The 26,652-nt window shown below is 49.5% G+C and overlaps 2 protein-coding genes across 3 annotated transcripts; one reads left to right on the forward strand and one right to left on the reverse strand.

The window, feature by feature from the left end:
• Nucleotides 1-1,068: 1,068 nt before the first annotated feature.
• Nucleotides 1,069-22,388, forward strand: Prodh (proline dehydrogenase 1). Of its 2 annotated transcripts, none has more exons than XM_026401688.2 (14): nt 1,069-1,462; nt 3,182-3,390; nt 7,860-7,894; nt 8,449-8,601; nt 9,640-9,704; nt 9,910-10,026; nt 10,432-10,511; nt 11,247-11,328; nt 12,968-13,060; nt 13,190-13,336; nt 14,575-14,750; nt 16,270-16,368; nt 17,885-17,973; nt 21,967-22,388. In XM_026401688.2, exons 1-14 carry the CDS (start codon nt 1,184-1,186, stop codon nt 22,092-22,094), a joined length of 1,752 nt encoding a protein of 583 aa, XP_026257473.2. In that variant the 5' UTR covers nt 1,069-1,183; the 3' UTR covers nt 22,095-22,388. The 2 variants fall into 2 exon arrangements, with proteins under 2 accessions (XP_026257473.2, XP_026257472.2); XM_026401687.2 differs by lacking the exon at nt 21,967-22,388 and adding an exon at nt 18,071-18,784.
• LOC113191828 (protein DGCR6) lies at nt 19,037-24,714 on the reverse strand. Its single transcript, XM_026401689.2, has 5 exons — nt 24,531-24,714; nt 24,293-24,453; nt 20,619-20,719; nt 19,831-19,971; nt 19,037-19,563 (listed from the first exon to the last, which is right to left on the reverse strand). The coding sequence occupies exons 1-5, from the start codon at nt 24,638-24,640 to the stop codon at nt 19,480-19,482; spliced, it is 597 nt and encodes a 198-aa protein (XP_026257474.1). The 5' UTR covers nt 24,641-24,714; the 3' UTR covers nt 19,037-19,479.
• Nucleotides 24,715-26,652: the final 1,938 nt, after the last annotated feature.

The raw sequence follows: 26,652 nt of genomic DNA on the forward strand, positions 1-26,652 counted from the left end.
TGGTTTCAGAGGTCTTAGTCCACAGACTGCTGACTTAAGTCTATGGAGGGCCTTACAGGGAGGTATTCCTCAAGCTGAGCTGAGTAAGAGGAGGAATAAGGATGCAGGATCAGTGACTATATTAAAGTGAGGTTCCTGGGGTGGGTTAGTTGAGATCAACAGGATCATCTAGAAAATGGACTAAGCATGGTGTTTGCTCTTGGTGGGGAAGGTCAGGGTCAGGGTAAGCTTCTCCCACCTTCTCAAGCATGTCCCTTGTATTAATGGACACATGCACCTGCGGAAACAGTGTTGTTTTTCTTGACACATGATACTAGGGTGGAGCTGAGGCTCCGAATCTTGGGGTCTAATACTGGTTACCAGAAACAGACACTCTGGAAAAACAAGGCAGCCCAGGCTGGCATGGCTAGTCCTACCACAGGAGAGGAAATGGCATGGAAGGTGTGTCTGTGTAGAATCAGAGTTATTAGGAAGCTAATGGGCCCTGGCTCCATCCCTGCCTGCAGAGGGTCCTGACCATCTAACTCAGGCCTGGGTACTGGGTGAAGACCAGGTATAATCCAGAGCAACTTAGGGACCAGGGCAGGCTCTGGAGAAGTCTTGAACACATAATTACCAGCCTAGATCCTGGGACCTAGGCCGGTCAATAAGGGCACATCAAGATATCAGTGAGTGTGACTGGGATCCAGCAAGTCACTACCAACAAGTGTAAGAAGAGAAGGGGAAAGTGCCTAAACCACCCTAGAGATCAGGGCCTTATAGGCAGGTGTTCCTCAAATTGAGCTGAGTAAGAGGAGTAATCAGGTTGCAGGGAGAGGGATCAGTGCTCTAGAGTAGCATGCTAACAGCATGAAGCTCTGAGGAGTGGCTGGCAGAATGACAAGCATATGCAAAAAACTTATGGCGGGTGTGGACAGGGGTCTCCAGGAGTCAGGGTGATCACCTTGAAAGGAAAATGGAGGAGACTCTGGTGACCCAAGCTGCTCGGCGGGCGGGGCCTGCCTTTGGACGCGCACCGTTCCGGAGCGCGCGGGGCGGGGCCTCTGGAAGAGAGGACCGGGCTCGGAACTGGGGGTGAGGGGGCGGGTAGCGACCAGACCTCCGAAGTGAGGGCGTGGCTCCAGGGAGGAGCCTCCTTGTCGGGGTGTACTTAAGCTGTTCGGGATCGTAGAGACTGCCCGCCATGGCTTTGAGGCTTGTGTTTTCCCTTCGATCCCGCTCTCCCCGCACACCTCATCTCGCCCTGCTGTCCACTTCGCCCGCTACCCGCGAGCAGCCCGCCGCGGGTCCCAGGGCTGTGCCGGGATGCAGGCCGGTTGAGGCCGTGAGGCCGCCAGTTCCCGTGGTGGACTTCAGCAACGCGCAAGAGGCGTACCGCAGTCTGCGTACCTGGGAGCTAGCGCGCAATCTTCTGGTGCTACGGCTGTGTGCCTCACCCACGCTCCTGGAGCGCCATCAGCAGGTGTGCGAGTGGGCGGATGGGTGGGCTTGCAGGTGGCTAGGGGCGGTGCTGGGAGCTTTTGCTGTCCCGGGAGCCGTTATGGAGTTAAGCTGGGGCCACTGAAATATCGCCTGAAGCGATGATTTGAAGCCAGGAAGGGAGGCGTTTCCTGCATTCCTTTTCGGACCTAGTGAATTTCCCTACTCATCATTTAAAATGAAAAGCAAAGACCAATGAATGTTTAAGATATGTACCATTTGCAGGAATACAAAGTTATCACCCTGGAATTTAAAATCAAGTATCTTTCATTTTGCTCAAAGGGAATTCTGGCAGAGTTCCACAAGCTGTGACCAGTCACTTCCCAGACACCGTCATTCTGAACAACGCTGAAGAAAATAGGAAATCACCTAAACACCCAAATTTAAACTTTAAGAAGTGTGGGAGTCTTGGGGAATTAACCAGTTTAGAGGTATTAGAGATGACAGTTATTTCAAGGTGACCTTGGGAACAATTTGTAGGGGTCTGGTTGTTGGCCCCGGAGTCTGGAAGGCTGTGTAGGTAGTGGTGGCTTTTTCCCGTGAGACTTTTGAGTGCCTCGTGTTGCCCTCAACTCCACTGGGAGGCAGGAGGAGTAAAAGAAGCACGTAAGTCACACTTACAGCTTAGACGAGGCCATAGCAGGTGGGATGTGAGAGCAACACCCTTGAAGTTACAGTCAGGTGCTCATCAGAGGTTTTGGCTTGGATCCCTTGGAGGAGCTTCACAGTCACACTTGGAGCCTAGGTGGCAAGAATGGGAGTGTGGTAGAGGAAGAAGGGGTGGAACTTGGAACTGGTCTCCTCTAGGAGACCCAGTATGTTTGTGGCAGATGGTAATGTCCTGAAGTAAAGCCCACCTGGGGAGGAGGGTGAGAATGGACATTGGAGGTAAAGGATTTGGTAGAGCAGGTGGGGAGGACCAGCATTATAAGGGGCAACTGGAAAGGAGCAGGAAGTGCTGTTGGCACTGTAATCAGGAGGAGGCAGCCTTCTGGGGCAGGAATGACAGGAGGGAGTGGTCAACCACAGGTACTCTGTGACAGGGCAAAGGCTATATCCAGGTCTCTCAGTGGTATCACAAGTGACTGGTTGTGGGATAGGGTCAAACAGTACACATGCCTGCCTGTGACTAAAAGGGAGTGAGAGAGGGATAGAAACTGTATTCCCAGAGATACGCCATGCTCCTCTTTACCTATCAAGCAGTGGTCAGGCACCCCTTTGTGCCCTGGGGTGAACTCTGAGCTGGCCCCCTCAAAGGTGGGGTCCAGAAAGGAACAATGTGCTCATAGTCATAGGGAGACCAGAGTAGATGGAAGACTAAAGGGGTACTTTAGTACCCACTGTTCTGCTCTAAATGAAGATTGACTTATTGTTGCTGTAAGTGAATAAGCAAGCTGCTTTAATGATCTTCCTTATAAAATTGATAGTGGCCTAGGTGACCTAGTGAGACCATGTCTCAAAATAAAAATTAAAAAAAGGGCTGAGGATGTAGCTTACCTAGCATGCTCAGGGTCCTAGTTTCAATATCCAGTACTAAAACAACAATGACAGCAAAACCCCCAAAACCCACCCTAAACAACCTGATGCTGTTAGGCACTTTGGCCCTAAGTGGTTGAAGTTTATAGGGAGGTATAAAGAAGATTTCTCTGCTGAGAAGGGGTAGGCTGGATGGCCCAGTCAGCTTCTTCCCTTTGCCTTCCAGCTGCTTCAGATAGCCAGAAAACTTCTTGGGCAGAAGCTGTTTGACAAGCTAATGAAGATGACCTTCTATGGGCAGTTTGTGGCTGGCGAGGACCAGGAGTCCATTCAGCCCCTGATCAGGCACAATAAGGCCTTTGGTGTTGGCTCCATCCTGGACTACGGAGTGGAGGAAGATCTGAGCTCCGAGGAGGCAGAGTGCAAGGAGATGGCGTAAGGCTTACCTATCTAGAGCTGCACAGGCATCTGGTAGTAACCCCAAAGAACACTGGGTTTTTGGGGAGCCAGTTCAGCTGCTGAACTTCAGCCTTGTCTAGGTAGAGGCCAATGCTGGATGAGCCATCAGCTTGATTACAAGTGGCCCTCTTGGGTTCTGCCAGTAGTTCTTGTGTTTTTACTTTCTGCAGATGACAACTCTGGGCTTCCATGGAAAGGCTGGTGTAAGTAAAGACTACCTGGGGAGGAGGGTGAGAATGGACACCAGTATGCCTGAACCCAGAGGTGGTTAAGGACTGGGGACTGAACACTATGGATCCTCAGCCCAGTCTAGCCCAACACTTGGTCTTATATAGTTTGCCAGTTATGAATGGCTTTTGCATTTTTAAGTGGTTGAAAAAAAATCAAAATAAGAATCATGTTTTGTGACATGTAAAGTTTTATGAAATTAACATTGCTTTTGCCCTACAGGGGCAGAGTTGTGTAAATGTGTGGCCTCCAATACTGAGAATATGTGCTGCCTGGTTGTTCACACAAACATTTGTCCGACACTGCCCCCCCCCCCCCCCCCCCCCCCCCCCCCCCCCGCTTGCAGGAGGCTGCTCTGGTTTCCTGCTCTGTTACAGTCTCTCTTCCCAGGAATTCCCGATTGGCTGGTGGGTCCACCATTCCACCCTTGCGTGGCCTCAGCTGGTCTTGAAATAGTTTCCTAATCTGCAGGTGACTCTGCCTAGAGGGTGTGGAGTCTCCCAGGGTTGGCCTCTGCCCAGGCATCCATGGTGAAGGGAATCACAGCCAGGAACACTGTGGTTAGGCAGGCCTGGAGTCCCCTCCTGTTGTCACTAAACTTGTTGCAAGGCCCATGCCCTGGGCAGGGAGTGTAGGGGGCATATCTCACTGACCTGCCCACTTGGGCAGTAGGATGGAATGTCAAGGATGATGTTGCCCTCTACTTCTTGAGGTAATAGCAGACACACCAGAGGCTAGCTTTTTTTTTTTTTTTTTTCTCCCAAAGTGCTGGTTCCTGTGACTCTCCAGGACAGGCTTGGATTCTGGGCCTGACCCATGTGAGGCTCAGGACATGCCCTCTGGGGAGCAAATCAGGCCTCACATTTGTTTTGTCCCGCCCCAGGTAGCTGCAGGGGAGTAGGGTGGGAAAGGCAGTCACATGAGGCCTCTTTCCCTGGGAACAGAGTGTATCGCCTTGTCTCAGCATGCTGGCTTCTGGCTCATTGGCCTGGGGAGCCCAGCCCCTTGCCTTGCCACTGGCTGTTTTGAAGGCAGGGTGCTCTAGTCCATCATCCCCTGCGAGCCTCCCTTCCCCCTGGGGACTTGGCTGCAGCCTTTACTGAAGCTGCCTGTTGAATAACTAATGGGCTCTGTGGCCTCGGTCCCAGACAGGGTGATTTCACAACAGCAGTTTCTCAGGCGCCTTTGATATGAAAAGAATCCTTTCCTAGAGTTGCCCCTCTGGCTTCCTCCATGCTTGGCAGTAGTTGGAGCATTTGGAGGTGGGCTAGCCCGTGCCTTGCCTGGGGACTGTCCACCCCACCTGGAAATCCACTTCCCTCACTCTGCAAAGGCTGTGCCTCTGTTAGGCTGCCTGCTGTTGATGGCTACTTGTCTGCGGGCTCTGAGACCTAAGTGGTAGTCCCTTCTTGACCTGACAGTGTTGATACAAAAGCTCAGTCCTTGTCCCTGATGTTGACCCAGTTACTGGGACAAGGTTTTGAGAAAAAGGTTTTATTGCTTTTTTAGCAAAGTAGAATACACAGGGGATTTTTGCCTCAGACACTGGAATTCTAACTGCTGGGGGGACAGTAGGCTTTTAAAAAGGGATATAGAGGCTAAATTCCTCAAGTGCCCTATCAGGAGTCATAATGTATTTGTAGCCTTGAGAGTTAACCAATTCTCAGACCCATTGGTGCCAGCCCAGAGGTCTGAATTTCTTGAGTGCTTTGGCCAATGAGCTGAAGAACAGATAATTTGTCAACTTGTGACAGGAAGAAGGTCAGTCTTGCTTCCCTCATGGTTAGGAATGGGGAAAGGAAGAAGAAGAAGGAAAAAAGCCCATGTCAGTTTAAAAATAAGGCACCAGTAGTCAAGCAGAGAGGTTTACATTTTAAGCATAAAGGTTTATATTTGAAGCATAAAGTGGAGCCATTATAGGGTGACCACCATCTAATGCCAATGGTAGATAACAAAGATATACACCCAATTCTGCTGCTTGTTGCTCTGCCTTCAGAGGAACCCAGGCTGTAGGGAAGGACTAGACTTTCAAGCACCACTCCATACCATCACATGGCCTGCAGGGCTCAGTGGATAGTCCTGGTCAGGAGTGACTAGCAGTACAGATCTGCTTCAGTGTCCTTGTCATAACGGGTGGTGGTGGAGAAATATCAACCTTTTTTGTCTTGTAACAAGGCCCATAGATTGTACTCTGGGAGAGAAGCAGAGGCCATTACCATGAATTAAGACTGTGGGAAGGAGGGGACAGTAGTGGTGGTTCTGGGCCTGCCCCTGGACTAACCATGAGAAGAATTGATTCAAGGTCCAGCAGTTGTGTATGCTAGTTAAAACACATGCTATATAAATTGTGGGCTGAGCAGTTTCAGAACCAGATCTTCCTGTTGGGGGTCACCCAGGTCCAGAGGCCCAAGGTCAGCTGTCCCTTGCCATGAGACTTTCTACTCTAGGCAGTACTCAGGCTGCCTCCTCTGCCTTAGCATATAAGGCATGGGAATGTGTGGCTTTTGTCTTGTTCCTGGGCCTTGATTTAAAGGGCTAGGGGTTTGACCCTGCCAGTTCATGCCAGAAGCCTTACAAGGAGGCCAGGAAGCTTCCTGTCACAGACTGGCGGTCTTTGTGGGACCTGACTACTCCCTTGTTACAGAGTTAGAACATTATCACACAGTCACAGTTTGCCCTCTTCTCTTCTGTTACATCTTGTCAGCAGGAGGCGCAAGAGCAGTAGCTGCTTGCCTACCTCCTGATCCTGGATTGTGGCTTCATGGACTGTGGTGTCATGAGGAATCCCATTCCCCTAAGGGCTTGGGTCCACCATGATTTTTGGGTTTTGACCTGGATATTCTGGCTCAAAGTCCCCTGATAAAGGTCCTAGGTTAGGAGCCAGGGCCAATGCAGAGGGCTCGTCAGGTGGCTTAGTGGCCCAGGCCTTGCCCTGTGATCAGTAAGGTCAAAAGCCACTAATGGTGAGGCCCTTTGATACAAGAGGCCTTTTGAAGGTGCAGTTAACTGTCATCTGTCCTTGCTTTCCTGGTTTGACCTTTCCATGGCTTTACTTTTGCCTCAAGAGATGGTGGGGGTATGGGTTGGATCATAGGCCCTGGAGACCCTGGATGGTGCTGGCTATGAGGCTGAGTTCTCTCTTCATTAATTAATGAATAATTAATGAATGATTAATATATAACAGCTTTAAATACAAAATCTGAGATGTAAAAAGCCCAGTGTTTTAGGATTAAGGTTAAGGTGAGCATCCCCATTATTTATAACAGCCCAAACTCTTGCTATCCCAATGGCATAGCATTGGAACTGAGCACTAGAAACTGGTTGCCACATTAGGGGGGAGAATGGTTAATGGGGGGGATGACATCAGAAGGAGGTACAGTGGAGAAGTGAAGGACAAGTAGCAATAGGGTAGGGAAGTTACAGTGAGGCTAGTTGAAAGACTGTGGGGAGGACTGTAGGCCTGACTGAGCCTTAGTCAAAGGGCAAATGAGCTGGGCCAAGGGCAGCCAGTGTCTTGACCTCAATGTCCTGTCTTATTGAAGACTTTAGGTGTTCTGGAGTACCTTGTGAACCTGGGAGGCTTTTTAAACAAGGGGCTAGTGAGATTTGATTTGCATTTTAAAAGAAAATTCCTGGTTGCTGCTTGGAAAATAAGTCTAAGGGGCAAGAATAAAGCAGGGAGGCTGGCCCTGCAGGTTGTGGTTGTGCCTGCAGTGGGGGAAGGATCCCAGAGCTCTGCCCAGGTGTCCTCAGAGGAACTCGGAGGCTATGGACATGGAGGTAGAAGCCAGAGCAAGGGGATTTCACTGTTGGAGTTGTGCTTCCTGCCTCCATTCCTCTGTGCCCTCTGTGGCTCTGTGTTCCCATTTTTCCTGGGAGGAAGCATGACCTCCTTGCTAGCTTTTTTTCAAGACAAAGCTGCATGTCCTGGGCTGTTCTGAGAATCTCAGTGGATAGTTTTCTTACTCTTCCTCAGTAGGGAGGAGCTCTATCTACATGGTTTCATGTGGGCTTCAAGGGCTCTAGAGGCCACTGTCCCTCCTTGGCCCAGTGGTCACACCCAAGTTGAGCTGTGCTTTGGAGCCAGCCCTCAGTCAAGATCATGATCAGGATCAGGCCCACAGTTCAGCCCCAGCCTCCTCTCCCTCTTCTGCTTCCTGTTACCTGCAGGCCTAGGTATTATGACCCTGACCTTTGCCTCTTTCTCTTTTCTGCAGGTCCTATGCCTCTTCAACAGAAAGGAATGGCAACAGTGAGTAAGAGGCCACTGTTTATGAACAGATGCTCTCCCCCACCCCTATGCACCCTGGTGGCCCAGGAGACAAATGGGTTCATGGCCTGAGTAAACGCTGGGGTAAAGATTAAGTCCTGAGGCTCCTCCCTGTACCGGGGCTCCTGGCCTGGCTCTGCGTATCCTCACACATTGGCAAGTGACAGGCCCTGAGTATTTCTCATAGCCCTTTCATATAGACTTAGTCTTCTTGGCTTTTAGTGTGTGACACTCCAGGTCTTTGTGATGGAGGCTTGGCCTTCCTGACCTGGTTTGCCCGATGATGAAGCTTGCCAGGTGGAAATGTATTATAGCTAAAAGAACAGCAAGGGAAGGGGTACATGACCAGCTGAGAGAAAAAGGCAGCTTTGCGGAGTAGAGAGCTGCAGGGCCCATAGCACAGGAGAGCTGATTGAGTCCATCTGAGGGTGCCAAGGACAAAGTCATTGGATTGTTCGTGCTGGGTATAGGGGGTTTGAGCTATACCTTCTGGTAGAGCTGGTGGCTGTTTTTAGGCCATGTGTCCACTTTTCTAGGCATGAGTAAGAGTGAGAAGCAATATCAGGCCCATCTAACCTTTGGAGACCAAAGGGACAGCGTCATCGGTGGTGCCCATACTTACTTCTGTGCCAGTGAAACCAAGTATGATAGCCGCATGAAGACCCTGTTGCACTGCATAGAGGCCTCAGGTAGGGTGATTTGGCTACATACTTGCCTGATCCCAGCTTGGGAAGACCCTTGGGAAAGTAGAGATGAGATACTGGTTGGTGAAGAAGGCTGGGTCTGCAGTGAGAGGGCTTGGCTGTCACACTCAGTTTGTGCTGCATCTAGTCCTTTCCTGAGACAGTGCTTCCTTCTCTACCTCATGTTCCTGCCCTTTCTTTGGGAAGTGCCTGAATGTGGAGCACTGGGAGATGGTCCATGATGGTGGACTGAATTACCCCCTGCCCTGGGTCAGTGTTTGGTTCGGCTAACGATGCCATATCCTCTATGACAGGGAATCCCTCCCTGGTACAGCCTACTGGGGGCTGGGAATGGGGGTGGTGAGTTAAGCCATGAGGTCACTGAGCCCCAATGTTGTTAAGTCACACGAGATCCCAGCATAGTCCCCATGCCATCTCTAGCAGTCTTGTGTATAGTGGCAGCAGGTCTTATGCCTTCTGAACCTTTTAAGTTCAGGAGTGAGTGATGCTTCAAAGTTTCTGCTTAATGGGCTGGGGGGATCCCTAGTGGTCAGGTCAATGCTCAGTCATTTTGGTGAGGGACATCTTCTTGCCTCCTGCCTCTTTTCTCTGGGGGCAAAATGAGGTAGGGGGAGGGCAAACAGAAGCAGAGATAACCTGAGTGCCCCACCCTCTTCTCTATTTGGTATGTCTGTGTCCTGTGACCCATACATGGATATCCTGTGGTGCTGATAGCATTAGGGAAGGAAACTGAGGCAGGGAGAAGCAGGGAAACCTTTGGGGCTTCATAGCAGTGTGTAGGTCTTGCTGCTTCCTTTGGCCACCATCTTTCTGCATCATGTGGCAAACAAAAATGTTACCAAGTCACCCCTTCCCACCTCTGTGGTAGGGTCTCTGGAGCATCCAAGTGTAAATGTGTTTAGGGGACTGGATAGCAACATGATTAGGGAACTGGCTGCAGAGTCAGCAGGGCACAGATTCCTGGTGCTCCTTCTCCCATCTATGTATCTGTTTCTTCATAGTTCTTCCTTTGGCTTCTGACAGGTAAAGCCAGTGATGATGACTTCATAGCAATTAAGCTCACTTCCCTGGGTAGACCTGAGTTTCTGGTAAGTGCTAGAACCTTCTATCTCCAGAGAATTTGTAAGACATTTGGGCTGCTGTGGGCATTAAATGATAGCATATGTGTCTATATTCTTGAGTATATAAGGATTAGTACAGGATACAAGTCCTGTCTTTGGGGTATCAGAGCTTTAAAGGGTCTGGGAGAGCTGGGTGTGTGCTATGGATAGTGACTCAGGCCTGTGTTTGCAGCTGCATTTCTCAGATGTACTGACCAAGTGGAGACATTTTTTTCACCAAATGGCTGCAGAGCAAGGGCAGGCTGGGCACGCTGCCATGGACACAAAACTGGAGGTGGTAGAACTACAGGTGGAGTGTGAGGGGATGGTCACCATGGGGTCTTGGGGAAGAACCTCATCCAGTGGTAAGTGGCTGTGGTCCAAGGTGGATCCCTGGAGCAATTCTGAGAGATAGCCCATTCTACTGCTATTGTCAGCTGGGGAGGATGGAAGAAAAAGAGGACCTGCCATGGGCTCTATTTCTGAACAAATACAGGAAGTACTGGCAGAGGGTTGGGGAGGTAGCAAGAGTGTGGAGGAGCTGAGGGATGAGAACAGGCATCAGCAGACAGATGTGAATAGACTCATCTGTGGCATAGTAACAAGTCCAAAATGGATTCCATTCTGCTTATGATGTAATAAAGTCAAAAGAGGGGGACATTAGTGGATAGGGCTCGGAGACATCAGTGCTGACTCCTCCTTCTTACTTCTAAAGGAAAGCATTGCTAAGATGGGCATTGCATCCAGGGCTGAGATTGAGAACTGGTTTACACCAGAGACCCTGGGAGCGTCTGGGTAAGAGCAGCATCCCTGACTGAGAATAAGGGGGACTACTCAACTACCCTGGGGTAGCCTTGGTTCCAGCTGAGTTTTAGCAGCTTCTCCAAATCCTGGTTGCTCCTTTAAGAGGTGATAGTGCTGAAGGGACCACTTCTCTAAGATGTACTAAGTAGGAGTGATGGGAACCTGGGAAATCCCTGGGGATAAGGTTGGGCAGCATGGACACAGGGCTTCTTCTGGAATTATCTGAGTCCCAGAAAAAGGGTATTGGCCCTTCCTGAGACCTGCACTAGTAGGCAATGAATCAGAGTCCCATATCCCATCCTCAGGGCCAAAGACTGAGACAGAAGTCGCCAGGGGATCCCATTCATATGTAGTGCTCAGCCATCCCTATCCATTGTAGCTTACCTAGTCCCTCTAAAGCTGCATCTGCCTCCTACCTGGTCTCCTACCTTTGGCTTTTCCCTGAACCTAATCTGTTAGGGCATCAGCTATAAAAATGCTGATGCCCTAATTCAGGAATGTTTACATTTTGGTTTTAATTTTTTAAATAGAGAAAAATATTTATATTTTAACTTTAAGACTGAAAAAAGAAGTGAGTTTTATGGTAGCTGGGTTTGGGAGTGCTCTTTTGGGGAATGGGTTGGCTTTGGCCTGATACATCCAACAATCTGAGCACCCATGGGTAAAGCTGTGTGGCTGGATCAAGAAATATCTTTCGGCCTCCTTTGTTGATGTGTTTTCCCACAGCACCATGGACCTGCTGGAGTGGAACAGCCTCATTCGCTGCAGGACTCAGCTTTCCAAGCACCTGCTGATCCCCAATGTGCAGGTAATGTTCCCCTCTCACTGGGTCCTGGCTAAGAAGAGAATTAAGCTCATCACATATCTCCTGTTTTCCACCCTGGGGACACAGTGTGACTGAGACTACCATTTTCTCTGGCCCCACAGGGGAGAGAACAAACCCACTAGTGTCCTCAGAGTGCTGAACAGAGACCAACATGGAGCCTTGAGGAGCCACAAGCAGAGGATATCTGGGAGTTGGGGGGGGCACTTCTTAAGTCATCTAACTTTGTTTGTTAGGTCACCCAAACCTCTTTGGCCAGAGATGGCAACAATCATTTTATTCTCTCTCATAATTCTAGGTTTATATGGCTCAGCTGGGTGGTTCTTGTTTGAGATCTTCCATACATTTGTATTCAGAGGGTCATGGAAGTCATTGTGGAGGTATCCCACCTACATGTCCAAAGGCTGATGCTGGCTGTTGATTGGGTTTCCTCCCAAAATAGTGACTGGGTTCCAAGGGCAAGTGTCTTCTAAGATGAGGGCCAGGTAGAAGCAATGTTGCCTTTTCCAGCCTAGTTTCAGAAGTCATATGGTGTCACTTCCTGTCAAGTTTAGTTTGTTAAAAGCAAATCATTAGGCTAGCCTACATTCACAGGGAGAGGAATGAGACTGTTTGAAGCCCCTCCTATGCTGGGATTTGAAGGTGGAACATTTTCTTGGGAACATATTCTGCAGACATTCCTTCCATGCTGTTCAGCCCTGGCCAGTTGAGGGCCCAGCCCCCAAACTTTGAGTCACTGACCTAGAGCCTAGAGGTGTGGCATGTTCAGTGCGGTTCTACTTCAAGAGTCACTGATACCTGGAGACTTAATCATACATATGGCCAGGGATAAAGTGTTTGTGAGTGAGGCGAAGCTGCTGGGGGCCTACAGAGGGACATGCTTGTCAGCACTACCAAGAACTTCTCTGCCACATTAGCAGGAGACTGGCAGGCCCTGGTGCTGCATGGTCCCCCCAGGTTGGGTCTTGCCACTTCCAGTTTCCAGCCCACTGCTTACCTGCCTGACTTCTTGAGGGGTACCCCTTGGTACCCCTGCTGCAAGTCAGTCTGTTCCCCATAGCTATCCTGTCTGCCTGTAATCATGGGTTTTTCCTTTGGAGTCCTCCCTGTTCCTGACTGAGCCTTTCCAATTGATTGGCTGGTCAAGGTTCACATCCTTTGCCTTGTGTGGGAGCAGAAAGGGTTCTCCCCACAGCTATGGGACCCCCCTGAGGGTCCTGGGGAAGCCATAGAAGCAAACACTTTGGGCCTGACTAGGGCCTGGAGCTAGCTGGCACGGGCACTAAACTCCCTCCTGGTACAACCAGGCTCCAGGTATAGGACAAAGAGCTGGCTGGCTGTGAGATTCCAGGGCATCATATCACTGTGTCTGGTTGGCCTAGGGCAAGGTGCTGACCTTCACATGCAAAGGTAGTTGGGGGAAGGCAGGATAAAGAAGCCTGTCTGATTCTAGGGCCAGGCACCAAGGTTTTGGCTGGCTCAGGTGGTCCTTCTGGCCTTGTATGAGAGGGTAAGGTGGTACTGGTGGGCTGAGTGTAGCACTGCTGACACAGGTGCGATCTGGGTCTCTAAGTGTAGCCTCCCTGGCTCTACAGTGTAGTTTGACCATATGCTGTACTCTCAGACAGGACAGCTGGAACCCCTGATGTCACAGTTCACTGAGAAGGAAGAGCTGCAGATGATGAGGATACTGCAGAGAATGGATGTCCTGGCCACGGTGGGGCGGTGTGAGCCAGCCCCATGTGGGGTGGGGGGCTGGGGCTTCAAGGACCCTGGGACTTGTACTGAGGAAGGGCATCTGTCTCACTTGAGCCATGAAGTCTCTCCTGCCCTTTGCTCCTCTCAGAAAGCCATGGAAGCAGGGGTACGGCTGATGGTGGATGCTGAGCAGACCTATTTCCAGCCAGCTATCAGCCACCTGACACTGGAAATACAACGCAAATTCAATGTGGAGAAGCCTCTCATCTTCAACACCTACCAATGCTACCTCAAGGTATGGGCCCCTGCCTCCCCACTTCCCTGTCTACCTCTAGGCCTTGACTATAAATCCTCTGGTGTGCAGCATGACCAACTACCCTGCAAGAGGTATGCTTTTCTGAGCTCTGTGGCATCTGCCTGGCCCTACTCTGAGCAGAGGCTGGGTGCAGAGGAAAGAGAGGAGAGAGCAGGCTATGTTCCCAAGGGGAGGTCCCTCTGTAGCACAGTTATCCTGGTCTGGGCCCTACTGTCCAAGAAAGAAAACCCATGTCCAGCCCTGCAGAGGTAGCGAGATTGGGGTGATTGCTTTAGAGTAGTAGTAAGCAAGACCTCTGAGACCCTGTCGCCAGTCCCTGTTCTGGGCTTTGGGACTCAGACAAGAGCGTTGGCAGGGATGAGAATGGAGGAGGCAGAAGAGCTTTTTTTTTTTTTTTTTTTTTTTTTTTTTTTTTAAAGAGAGAGTGAGAGAGGGGGGAGGGAGAGAGAGAGAGAGAGAGAGAGAGAGAGAGAGAGAATTTTTATTATTTATTTTTTAGTTATCAGCGGACACAACATCTTTGTTTTGTATGTGGATCGAACCTGGGCCGCACGCATGCCAGGCGAGCGCGCTACCACTTGAGCCACATCCCCAGCCTCCAGAAGAGCTTTTTAAGAATCCATCTGATGTACTTTAAATCCCCTTTATGGATGATCATTTCTTTTTGTCTGCTTTTAGCACAGGCCTCTTTAAGAATTTGATAAAAGCTCTGGGATCCTCTGTAGAAAAAGACTTGTGCAGAATTTCGCATGTCCTGAGGAAGCCCAGAGGTACTTTAGGATAGGACCCCAAACTGAACCTTAAGCCTGAGGGTGCTAAGTTGCTGGGGGCCTGTATAGATCCAGAGCTTATAAGGATGAGCCAAGTATCCAGACATAGAATGGTGTGGAGGTCCAGTCAGGTGGCCCCAGCATGCACCCTGATCCCAGCTGAGGAAACTCTGGATACCTGGCACCTGGGCTGACCCCCCACAGGGCTGTCCCAGGCCAGAGGAGGATGCATGAAGGTGGCCTTGTTGTCATCCCTTCTTGGGGACAGATCTGAGGCCCATTCTTACCTACAATTGTCTGCCAGACTCCCAGAGTGGCACCTCCCTCAGGCGGCTTCTGCCTAGTCCTAGGTGTCCCAAATTGACATACCTTGGAGCCCCTGGGCCCTAGTAAGTCCCTGTTCTGGCCATCAGCTGGGGTCCCTGTGACTTGGCCTTGGTCCCACAGGATGCCTATGACAATGTGACCCTGGATGTAGAGCTGGCTCGCCGTGAGGGCTGGTGTTTTGGGGCCAAGTTGGTACGTGGTGCATACATGGTCCAGGAGCGTGCCCGTGCTGTGGATCTTGGCTATGAGGACCCTATCAACTCTACATATGAGGCCACTAATGCCATGTATCACAAGTGAGTCAGCCCTTCTGTCTTGTTTCCTGGGGGACGTGGGGAGTGAGGACAGTAGAAGACCACACTGCTAACCCCATTCAGGTCTCCTTCAGGGCATAAGTGATATTTCTTCTGTTTGTCATTTATTAAAAAAACATGAAGGCTTTTCTTTTTTTTTTCTTTCTTTCTTTTTTTTTTTTTTTTTTTTTTTGGTACTGGGGATTGAAACCAGGGGCACTCTAAGACTGAGCTACATTTTAAAATATTTTATTTTGAGATAGGGGCTTGCTCAGTCTGAGGCTGGCCATAGCATCTGGCAGAGAAAAGGGAAAAGTACATAGATTTTATTTCTATCTAGTTTTAAACCTGGGTTGTGTTGCATTGGGTGAATGAGATACGCTACACCAGGGAAACCTCTTTTTAAAAAGAGGTGTCTACTGAACAAAACAAAAACTGGCCTTGATACCCACAGCTGTCTTCTGTTGATACTTAGTGGAGAAATGTGCAATGAGCCCAGGGTGCCCAGCCCTCCCCATGATGGTGTCCCTACTATTTGCTTTTTAGTTCACATGGTGGGAATGTTAATGGTTGTGCATCTGCTATCTTTGCTGTTTATCTTGGAGATCTTTTTGTGTAGCACAGGCAGTCCAACTGCATGATTTTTCTCTGAGGTTTTATGTTTTTGTTGCAAATTCTAAGGGATCCTGAGAGTCTCTTTGCTGGCTGCAGCTCCTTTCCTGGCAGCACAAGCCCATTGTGCACATCTGTGCTGTGTACATGCCATGCCCATCAATGTTTACACAGTACACTCTGTCCTTTGCTCTTGTTTTTTTTTTTTTTCTTTCATTTAATGGTACATCTGGATCCTCCTGTGTCAACAGAGCGGTTCTATTAACAGTGGCACGTGTTTAATACAGGTGCACAAAGTTATGGGTCCAGGGTCTATGATCTTTTCTGGTTATTGTAATAGGATTCACTGAACATCTCGTCCTCCTCATGTTGTATGCATCTGTTGTTACAGGTTTTGTGTCTTAGGACACAGTGTCACAAATTCCTGGGTCAGAGAAAATGTACTCCAACCCTGATGGTTATCCTCACTGCATGATGACCATACTGTTGAGAGTCTTGCTGGTGAACAGGGATGCTTACCCCACACAAGGCCCCCTGGCATCACTTCCTTTTATTTCCTCAAAGGGCTAGGAAGCGAACTGTAGGATCCCTTCCCAGAAGCAAAGCTGCAGGTTCAGGCAAGCTCCCTCCCAGCCCCTGTGCAGTGACAGTATGATTGATGTGAGGAAATCACACCTTAGCTAGTTCTTTGTGAACTGTTGAGTCCAAGCTGTTGCTCAGTTTTTCTTGGCTGTTGATCCTTTCCCTTTATGAGGTGCTGAGGAAAGGAGGGCCAGGACCTGTTTTTGTTCCTCCTGATGCTGTGGGTAGGTACCCTTGGGAGGAGCTGCTTACTGGATAGCTCTGGGCCTGCAAGGTTAGCAGTGAGGGGTACAGGCCTGGGGCCAGGCTCACATGGTACTCTCCCCAGGTGCCTCAACTATGTTCTGGAGGAGCTGAAGCACAATTCTAAGGCTGAGGTAATGGTAGCCTCCCACAATGAAGACACCATTCGTTTTACCCTGAGCAGGTAGGTGCTACTTGTACTGGGCTGTTAGGTTCTCCAAGGCGGGGAAAATTGTCAGCACTCCAATGGTCAAGGAGCTCACAGTAACCCATTAGGTGCTATAGGATAATATCCATGGATCAAGCTGGTATGGAGTATTTAAGCCCTCTGGACCTAGCTGGTATTCTTGATGCTGCTCTGCCATTACTTTAGATTTTAACATTAATCTTGACTTTAATTAAAATTTCAAGTTCAAAAAATAAATTGTTTTAGGTGATTTAAATGCTTCAATGAAATGTCTAAGGGTGATGTTAAATCTCAGTGCCCTTCAGGAGGGCTTTCTGATGTGCTGCCTCATCTGAAAACAGTTTCCATTAACATCTTAAATTGCATTTAGAACTTAATACAGTCTGTTTTCTCTTTAAATGCTTGTCCCATGGAGCACAACTTTGGGAGAAATCTAACAAGTCAAATACAGAAATAAGGTGAAGTAAATTCCTTAAGTATTCCAGAATTTTCACCATGGTTCCATCTCTCACACCTAGACCCCAAAGTGCCCTAAGGTATAGGTGTATGTATGGGTATTCTGGAGTACAGGTACAGATGTGCCAAATCAGGATACCTGATACAGGAAGCTAGTGATGAAAACATGAGAATCATCAATGTGTAGGTATTTTAAAACCCAGAAAGTTCTGTATGATCCTATTAGGGATGGTATGACAGGAGAGGGGGCCAGACAGTTGGGGGTCCCAACCCTAACATCGGGGCTTTGATGATAAAAATATAATGTGAGCCACAGATGTAATTTTAAATTTTCTATTAACTATGTTAAAAGAAAAAGATGAAATTATTTTCCATATTATGTTTTAGGACTGAGGATGCACTTGCCTAGCATGTCTGGGGACTTGGGTTCTATCCCCAACAACACACACACAAAAATTTTCATTCTTTTTTTGTACTAAATCTCCCACACTCCATATTTGACATTTGGCAGCACATCTGAATTCATACCAGCTACCTTCTAAAGACTTGGGCTGCTGGTGGCTGTATATGGGATAGAACAGCTGTGGAGATGGGATGGAGGAGCAGCCAGCAAGGGGAGGACAATGGTTGGAGGGGACAGAAGACCAGTCACCAAGCAAAATCCCCTTGGGCTCTAAGACAGCCCAGGAGCTTCCTGGGGTCAGGTGCAAGCTCTTGGGGTGAGGTGATCAGGGGGTCAGGATGTAGAGGTGTGGGGGAGGTAATGGGGAGAAAGAAGGGTTGAGGAAAGGGCCAATTACCAACGCCTACCCAGGGAAAGCCTCCCTCTAGGAGTAGGAGGGAAGCCTAGCCTAGTCTTGCTGGCAAGACTTGGTTGGGGGGCAGGGCAGAACTCAAATGCTCAGCCCCACCCTGCATGGGATAGATCCTGGAGGGAAGGGGTTGGAGTCTGGGTGTGGCAGAAGGGCATCAGAGATAAGACTGGGGCCCTCTACCCTTCTCCTAGGGCAATAGCTTAGGGTTGACTCCTCACCAGCCTGGTCTCATGTGTTCATAGGATGGAGGAACTGGGGCTGCATCCAGCTGACTACCAGGTGTGCTTTGGACAGCTTCTGGGCATGTGTGACCAAATCAGCTTCCCCTTGGGTGAGCTGGGCATTCCTGGGTGGGGTGGGGTTTGGGGGACACCCTGGTGGGGATGCAGAAAGTGGAAGTCACACCTGTGTCCCTGCTGTGTGTATAGGTCAGGCAGGCTTCTCTGTATACAAGTATGTACCCTATGGCCCTGTGATGGAGGTGCTGCCCTATCTGTCCCGTCGAGCACTGGAGAACAGCAGCATTATGAAGGGCACCCAGCGGGAACGGCAGCTGCTGTGGCAGGAGTTGTGGCGGCGGCTCTGCACTGGCAGCCTTCTCTACCGCCCAGCCTAACTGCTGTGCCATCACCATAGTTACTCTACCACCTGCTGCCATGGTTATTCTGTGACCTCCCAGAGCCCTGGGAAAAGGAATTTAGGGGTGTAAGTCTGGGTTGCTCCCAGGCTATCACCACCAGATTTGCCTTTTTATACCCAAGAATTTGAAACCTGTTGGAGGTGGGGAGGGCTGCCTTAAGTGGTTCCTGCCCCACCCAGGATGCAGATATTCAGGCCTAGGCTGAGTCTGATGCCTGCCTGAGCCAAGGTATTGTCTAATGAGTGGGCCTGGGTCCCTACCTCTTAGTTTAATGGGACTGTCTGCTGCCAGGGTCCAACCCATATACCTGAGCCTCATGGGTGGGTAGTGGTCCAGCTGGAAAGCCTGCCTGGTCAATAAACTACTATTCTACATCTGAAAACCCTCAATTCTACCATGGTGCCCTCACATGAAATTAGCTTGCTCTGGGCAGCATAGAGGGAATGGCTTGGATAGAGAAGTGTCACTTTCAAGTTCTAGAGATCATTTCTACCACGGATGGGACAGGATATACTTCCCAGATGGCTTCAGTGCAGACCTAGCCACCCATGACTTCAAAGTCCAGACTTGCAGTTTACACACAGGCAAACAGATAATGGGACTGGGCATCCTAAAAAGAGGGGAGCCCCAGGAAAGGTCTCAGCCACACTGTGGTGGCTGCATCAGATGGGTACTGCTCTCTGCTATCTCCAACACTGCCACAGAGCTATCAGGAAAGGACTGTACGTGGGTTGTGGCAGAAATGAGACACAAACCAAGTGCACGGGCCTTTATTTCTTTGGGTCACAGGATTTGTGCATTGGAATTCTTTTTATTTGGGGGCTTCAACTGCCAAAGGAGAGGCCAAGACCAAAACAAACTCAAAACCTGGGGCCTTGCAGAGGTTGGGATGTGCCTATGGAATGGGGAAGGTATAGAACCAACAACCCTGCTCTCCACCCAGCACTGGGGGAGACAGCTGGTAGGCTAGGCCTCCCTCCTTTTCATGACACCATCCTAGTGCTTGCACAAAAAACCCAGGCAAAGGTGGGTGACAGGTGCAGCCAGATGAACCTGGCTTGATCTTAGAATGGTGATGCTTGCTGGCAAATGGCCAAATACCAGGAAGATAAGTTCCTTGCATCTTTCTGGTGATGGCAGAGAGGGCTGTATTCCCAGCAATGCTGGTAGTGGTGGCCAGCAGGGATCCCCACCTGATCACAGGGCTGTCTTCCCTGTCTGGCAGCCCCTTTGTTGCAGCTTCCGGATAAGTTCCAACAGGTTCATCTGTAGTGTCAGCTCCTGGAATACAGAGGGATCCTCCATGAGGGCCAGATGACACCTGGTGCTCTTCCACCCTGGCCTAGAGGCAGATACCAGGGCCTACAGGCTCACCTCCTGTGGGCCATGGGACTGGCCTCCAGGTTCTTTCTGGAGTCCCACTTCCTTGCTATTCCCACCTCTACCACTGAACCTGAGCCTAACTCATCAGGGATCAGGAGTACAATCCTAAATGTATTTGGCCTTCAGGGACCAATGATAAGGGCTGCAGCAGGGCCAAGCACTGACCTGAGGGTTGGTAGTCACATAGAAGCCAGCTACCCCTGCCTTCTCGAGTGTGCTCTGCTGGTCAGCCACTTTCCGGTCCAGCTCCAGGACAATCTTCCGGTCCATTGCATGTTGTTCCTCCCGGATCCGATGCTCTACTGCCTGCCGCAAACAGAGTGAGGGTGGCTCCAGGCTCAACCCCCCACCCTTCAAAGCCTCAAACACATGATTTTGCCTGCCACTTCCTCTTGAGTACCTTGCCCATCCCCAGTGACACTGGCTCCAGGACCACAGGTATCCTCACCACACCCAGTCCTCACCCTTCTCAGCCTCACCAGACTTGGCAGAGAGGTTCTAAGAGGCTTCCCCCAAAGCCCCAGCAGCCTTGGACCTAGTGTACATCTCTGTAGCCACCACCCATACTCTCCCATGGCTTGTTGATTATGTATGTGTCTCCAATTGACTCTGAGCTACCTGGGAGAAGGATGGACCCCTTTCCGGCTGTCCCTGTCACTCCACCATTGTATTTGCATGCATGAGGCCTCAATGTTCTCCATCAGCGCCTGCTCTGTGTGCACCCCAGCCCACAAGAAGCTACTGTTTTAGAGAGTAAGAGAATCACAGCTGGGCTTTCACTCCCCACCCAGCCCTGGCCCATGGCAAAAATCTGTGTGTAGGCACTCACCAGACCTCTGGTGGTCAAGACTCAGAATAGCTGCAGCTCCTGAGCCACCCTGAGCTCTGTTAGCAAAACCAGGTAGTCCCTGCAAGGAAGAGCCAGGCCTGGCCATCCCACCCCTGTCCCCTACCTCTAGCTCCCGATGCTGAGCTGCCTGGAGCACAGGTAGGTTGTGGGGCCGGCAGGCTTGCTGGGCTTCTAAGTGCTTCTGCCGTAGGGCCTGCCTGAGAACTGGGAATGGAGTCGAGTCATTAGGAATAGCAGGTTTTGGGAGAAGGGAATAGACCCAAAACAGGTAAGAACGGAGCCCAGAGCATACCTCAATCCTACATGTCTGCCCCTTCAGCCAGGCCTAAGGATGGGAAGCACCACCTCATGATCCCACCCTGCCTTAAGCTCTATGTGAAAGAAAGCTATGTGGAGTCTCAGTTCTCCCAGGTCTGCCCTCACCCAGGGCACCTTTCTGCACATCCAGGGGACTCCAGAAGGTACAGGGAACTGAAGGAAGATGGAAAAGGGAATGTTGGTATAGGGTTGAGATCAGAGCTACAGCCTAAGCTTGGAAGACCAAGGGTGGTTGGAGGAGGTGGGTGGGTGACTGAGGTCTGAATGCTTATAGGCTCAGATAAGAGTTTTAATTGTGCCCTGCCATCATCTATGGGAGACCAAAAAAGATAAAGGACTGGGAAAGGAAGGGAAGAAGATTGCTGACTGCCAGCTGTGTGGCTGTGCTGTTCCTTCCTTGGTAATGCCCTTCAGGGTAATAGAACTACCCCTCCCCATTGGCATCTCCCAGGTATTGCACAGCAGCCAAAGAAGGGAGAAGGGTGGGTATAGACCTGGGAGGCCCCCATTTGGGTTAAGCCTGAGGTGTCAGGTGCCAGCAGAAGTTCTGTGCTGAGGAGTTTATGTTGTTCCAAAAGGATTTCACCTTCCACCACTGAGCAAGGCTCCATGGTCCCTGCTAACTCATGCCACACACATAGATGGGTGCAAACTGTCCACTCTGATGGGCTGATCAGAGGAAGACAGGAGCACCAGATGAATATACAGCCAATGCCCTACACCTTACTGGTCTAAGTATCAAACAGTCATGCCTCCCCAGCAGGGAGGGGTTGCTGGCAGGACAAGAAAATGCAAGACCCCACACTCTCTAGGAAGAGCTCTCATGTGACAGCTTTTCTCATGACTGTCCCTGAGGTTCCTGGCAGGTAACCTAGCCCCTGCAGTGCATATAGCCATCTCCAATCCCATTTCCTGGCATTCTCTATATACCACAATGGTGATAGTTGTCACAGTAAATGTGTTTGAAATCAGAAGACACCTTCAAAACACCTCTATAAACACAGAGGCAAGAAAGACACTCTGGTTTTCTGGTTATAGTGTACATTAAGTGGAAGCAGGACAAAGAGCACAGATAAATGCAGGGAAATGTCATTTTCTTCACTCCACTTATCAAATGTTGCTATAAATCCCAGGCAAACTCCCAGATTCCACTGGTAAGCAAAAGAAAACGTTAAGGAGAGAGCCATGCCAACTACCTGCTGAGAAGGGGCCTGGCTTTAGGAATGCCCAAGGAAAACAAAGGCCAATTACCACCTGTTAAAAATTATTTGAAGGAAAGGCAGAAAGTCCGCACAAGCCTGTTTTCTGCTGGCCATACCAAGACCTTGCTCAAGCCTTCTGAAGGACAAGACAAAGGTTCTAGAGAGTTACCAAAAACTGTCCCACTTAAAAGCAACCAGGATTCCATGAAGAAATGGCTGATTCCAGGATTGAGGCAAGGAAGTGCTGGAAAAATAATGGGAATACATCAGATGGAGACAGCCCGAAGCTCTCAACATGGCAAACATGGCACAATTTGAGCATTAAAAAGAATAAATTAGGAGCTGTGGCTGTGGCTCAGTAGTAGTGCACTTGTCTGACATGTGTGAGGTACTGGGTTCAGTCCCCAGCACCACATAAAAATAAATAAATAAAATAGAGGTATTGGGTCCATCTACAACTAAAAAAGTATTAAAAAAAAGAATGAGCTATGTATTTTGGATCTGTGAGCTATGTGTACCTTGTACGTCAATGAAAATGTTTAAAAATACAGTTGCTCAAGCATTTAAGGAAGAAGTAATACCAACTCTTCACAAACTCTTCTGGAAAACTGAAAAGGCCACTTCTCAACAAATTCTAAAAGGCTATCATTACCCCAGTGCCCAAACTAACAAAAATATTACAAGGCAACTACAAACCAATATCTGTCATGAACACAGAGGCAAAACTGCTTAACAACATTTTAGCAAGTCAAATCCAAGATAGACAAAAATTATAGTACATCATGACTTATCCCTAGAAGGCAGTTCATCTCAGGAATTTAAAAAAACCAATGTAATTCACTGTAGTAATAGAAAACCCACCTGATCACCTCCATAGATGGAAGAAAAGGACTTAATAAAATCCAACATCGGTTTTCAGTAGTCATAGATTAATCCTGGGGCACATGGACATTGCCTGCCCTCATGGGGAAGGGACCTTGCAACACTAGAAGGATTTTTTTTGGGGGGGGGGTCTGTCACCAACATTTATCCTACATCTAATCAGGCCTCAATCTGCTGTCCAGTTTACAAAAAACAACAGTGTGGAGAAACAGGTTAAATGATAGCATGAAGAAACAATCAAACAGATGCAGTACAGGGACATTTTACAGGTAGAATGCACTGGATTCTTCAAAAAGTCAGCCTCTATAAATGTTAGGAACTATTCCATAAGAGATCTAAGTAATCAATTGCAGGATATGAACCTGGACTGGATCCTTAATTATAAAGTGACAATTTGAGACCTGTTAGGTAATGTGACCATGACACCTGAAATGGTTCACTGTGGTTGTGTAGGAGAACATTGTTCTAGAGCACTGTTTCAGTTCTCTCAGGGTCAAGGTTTGACCCTAGGGCTGTCTGCAGACATGTCTGATTGTCATGACTACGGAAGGGTGCCTCTGTCATCCTGTGATGCACAGGACACTATCTCATCATAAAGATTCACCAGTTTAAATGTCAACAGTGTTGGATTGAAAATCCTGGTATAGTGGAATGCTGAGGACTTCTGGTGAAATGCTCAGGTGTTACATAAACGAACTATGGCAAAATATTGTTGAATCTAGGCGGAGAGCAAAATGGTATTCATTATACAGTTCTTTCAAATTTTCCAAATGTTTTAACTTTTTTTATAACAAAGTTAGGAAAAAATAAAATAGCAAAGGTAAAAATATGATGGTGTATGGACAGCTCCCTATTATAATTTTCAGCAAGGGGCTCTCAAGCCCTGATGGGGACACACAAGAGGAAGCAAGCCTGTGGATCAAATGGAAAGCTGTTGGAGTTGCTGAGGGTGCTATAGGGTTCAGAGCTTAGGAATTCTATGAACAGCTGGTGTGGTGCCCTGTAAGGCCTTTGAAGAACTGACCCTAGAGTGCTGCAGAGATGTCAACGAACGTTTATCCGCTGTGGGGTATGGGTGTGGTCAATGGCCTCCACGCAAAGTCCTTGGGCCTTCTAGTTTAGAAGTGGGCGGAGAAACAGGGTATTCTAAGCAGGGGTTTCTGGCTTTATGTCAGGCTCAGAAGGAGGTTGTGCAATTAATACTGGCTTGATTCAATGGCCACCAAAAAGACACTACGGAAAGCTCTGCATCCTTGATCTGGTCAACCTGAGGTGTCTCCTGCGAGGGACCCTTAGGAAACCTACAAAGGTCAAGCACTCCCGGGGCTGGCCGACCTGGAGAAGGAGTTTGCGTTCTCCCGCCACCCCTCCGCACCTCGGTGTTCGTTCTGTAGTCGTAGACGCTGGTTGTAGAGGCTCTTTTCGGTGAGATGCTGTATCTCCAGTAGCCCCTGCACAATCTCGAACACGGTGCCATCAAGGAGCGCCAGGGCTAGGTCGCTGAGAGTGGTATAGGACAGGCGCTGCTGAAAGGAGCTGCAGGCAGATTGGCGCGGTGAGCGCGGGCGGGACTTGGGCCACTTAAGCGGCCCGCCCCGCCCTCCGCTGCGCACCTGGGTAGCTCTTTAACCAGGCTCTGCAGCGCCGACAGCAGTTGGTAGTGCTTTTCTTGCTGTCGGGCCCCGTCCACCGACTCCTCCAAGGAGCTGGCGTAGCGCTCCATGGCGCTGGCGTTCACCAGCTGCTGGCCACAACAACTACCAGCTCTCTTCACGTCAGCTTTGAGCGCGGTTCGCTCGACCTCTTTTACGTCATTCTTGAGCGCCGCTCGTCTGCCCGCCTGCGCGTCCCTCCCCTTGCGTCAGCCCATACCCGCCTTCTAACGTGGGTGTCTTAAATCTCACAGCGTCTGGTCGGTTGATCCTGCCGCCGATCCTGCCTGGATATCGGGGTATTTCAAAGAATTCCTGTCCGGTTTACACAGAGTCTGCGCGCACCAACTCTCCACCCCCTCGCCCGTGGAAGGCGCGAATTTTAAGACTTGGCTCATTCTTCACCAGTGGTCCAACAAAGGAAGCCCAGTGCTACTGTCCACAGCCACCTCAGCCTCATGCCATTTCAGGTCAAGCAGTGGGGTGGGCTTGGAGTCTGCGTTCCCTTTCCTGCTAGGGTTTAGACTGTGATAAAGGACATCACTGGAGCTACTGATACCGCCGGTTACCTTGAGGAGGCCTTGCTTCCCCAAATACACCAGAAATGCACTCAGAGGCAAGTGTAGAGTGGAAAGTAAAAAGCTTTATTAAAGGATAGCAGAAAAGACGTCCCCTGAAAGGTGAAATCCGTAGGCTGGGGAAGGCTCATCCCTTTTATATCTAAGGCGTTCTTTTGTCCTCCTATATTCCTGTTTTTTATCTTGCTTATTTCCCTTTGTCTTGCATGTTGGGGGATGTAGATGAGGAGGCCAAAAGATGGAAAACAGCTGGGCCTTGGGGCAGGAGGGTGGGGGGGAGGAGTGATTAGGGCCAGAAGGGCCTAGGATGAATTGATTAGCACCTTCCATCTCTGCTGGGAGCTGCTTCATTTACAGTTCTTTAGGATGGGCGGTGGGGGGGGGGCTTGGGAACATTAATATTACAATCTCCCAGGTGTAGTTTCTGGTTTATTCCACTCAGCTCCGACTCCATATTTCTCTATTAGACTCCATATCAGACCCGATTTACCTAGCTACACTATACCTATCTTTAAATCTGGCTTCACCCTCTGGTTAGAATAGTGGGGAGGCTGAGTCCCAGTCTGAAGCTGCCTTGATTTCTCAGTGCTGCCCATCCTGCATCCTGAACCGGGACCACGAGCCCCCTAGCTTCCTTGTGTTACAGCCCCACCTCCCACATCCCACAGGCTGTGGGCTTGTCCCCAGCTGCTGTGCTGGGCACTGAGGGGCTTCTAGCTGGCTGGTGCTGAAACAACAAAGAACAGCCATCAATGTGGAGGAATTCTGATATGGGCTGCAGAAGGCCAGGGAGAGAGTGAGGCCAGGGGTTTGCATTACAGAGACCTCTCGGATTTGTGCTGAGAGCAGTAGTGGCCTCTGAAGGATTTGGAGGCACAGACACAAGTCAGATTTGCTGTTCACAAGTCATTTTCCAGCTGCCGAGTTGAGTGTTTGGCATTGTGTGAAGTGGCCCTCTTTCGACTTGGGGGATTGAGGGAGAGAAGTAGGAGAGGTATTGAGATTTCTAGGATCATACTGAATTCCGTAGATGGTCTCCCAGTTTTCTCTAGGATCCGTTTCCTCAATCTTAGCCATTGTTGGCTATACTAGGGAGTAGTATCACGTGATACTAATATAGTATCACGCTCATGACCTAGTTCAAAATCTGAAATGAATATAATGAATAATGGCAATTGCTGAGGCCATTGCCATGGAATACATAGGGAGGGCTAGAGGCATGACTGGAACTTGTGAGAGCCAAGCCTTCTGCTAGCAGCTGGGGCTGGGCCTTGGGGAAAGGTTTGGGGAAGGCACCAATTGGTTGAAGGCATCTGCCTGAGGATGTTCAATCTAGGTATACTTCCCACCTGTGTCCTCATTTTTATGAAAAAGAGCCTAGTAGGATGTGCATTTATGAAAGGAGTCCATGTGAGACCTGGAATATGCACTGGGCAGCCCCATGTAATAAGGTTTTGGCCTTTGGCCTCTTTACTCTGTCCTGGGTCAGCGGCTGGGGTGGGGGC

Source organism: Urocitellus parryii, chromosome 3 (genome assembly GCF_045843805.1).
Source record: "Urocitellus parryii isolate mUroPar1 chromosome 3, mUroPar1.hap1, whole genome shotgun sequence".
Taxonomy (NCBI): Eukaryota; Metazoa; Chordata; class Mammalia; order Rodentia; family Sciuridae; genus Urocitellus; species Urocitellus parryii.

Bases quoted from the DNA above. Each gene is read 5' to 3' on its own strand.
- Prodh (XM_026401687.2), top strand. From the start codon at position 1,184: ATGGCTTTGAGGCTTGTGTTTTCCCTTCGATCCCGCTCTCCCCGCACA. The intron at 9,705-9,909 runs GTAAGTGCTAGA...CTGTGTTTGCAG, and splicing joins TGGGTAGACCTGAGTTTCTG to CTGCATTTCTCAGATGTACT. The intron at 13,061-13,189 runs GTGGGGCGGTGT...TGCTCCTCTCAG, and splicing joins GAATGGATGTCCTGGCCACG to AAAGCCATGGAAGCAGGGGT.
- LOC113191828 (XM_026401689.2), bottom strand. From the start codon at position 24,640: ATGGAGCGCTACGCCAGCTCCTTGGAGGAGTCGGTGGACGGGGCCCGA. The intron at 20,720-24,292 runs GTGCGGAGGGGT...CTCCATTCCCAG, and splicing joins ACTACAGAACGAACACCGAG to TTCTCAGGCAGGCCCTACGG. The intron at 19,972-20,618 runs GTAGGGGACAGG...TGTTTGCGGCAG, and splicing joins CTCAGCATCGGGAGCTAGAG to GCAGTAGAGCATCGGATCCG.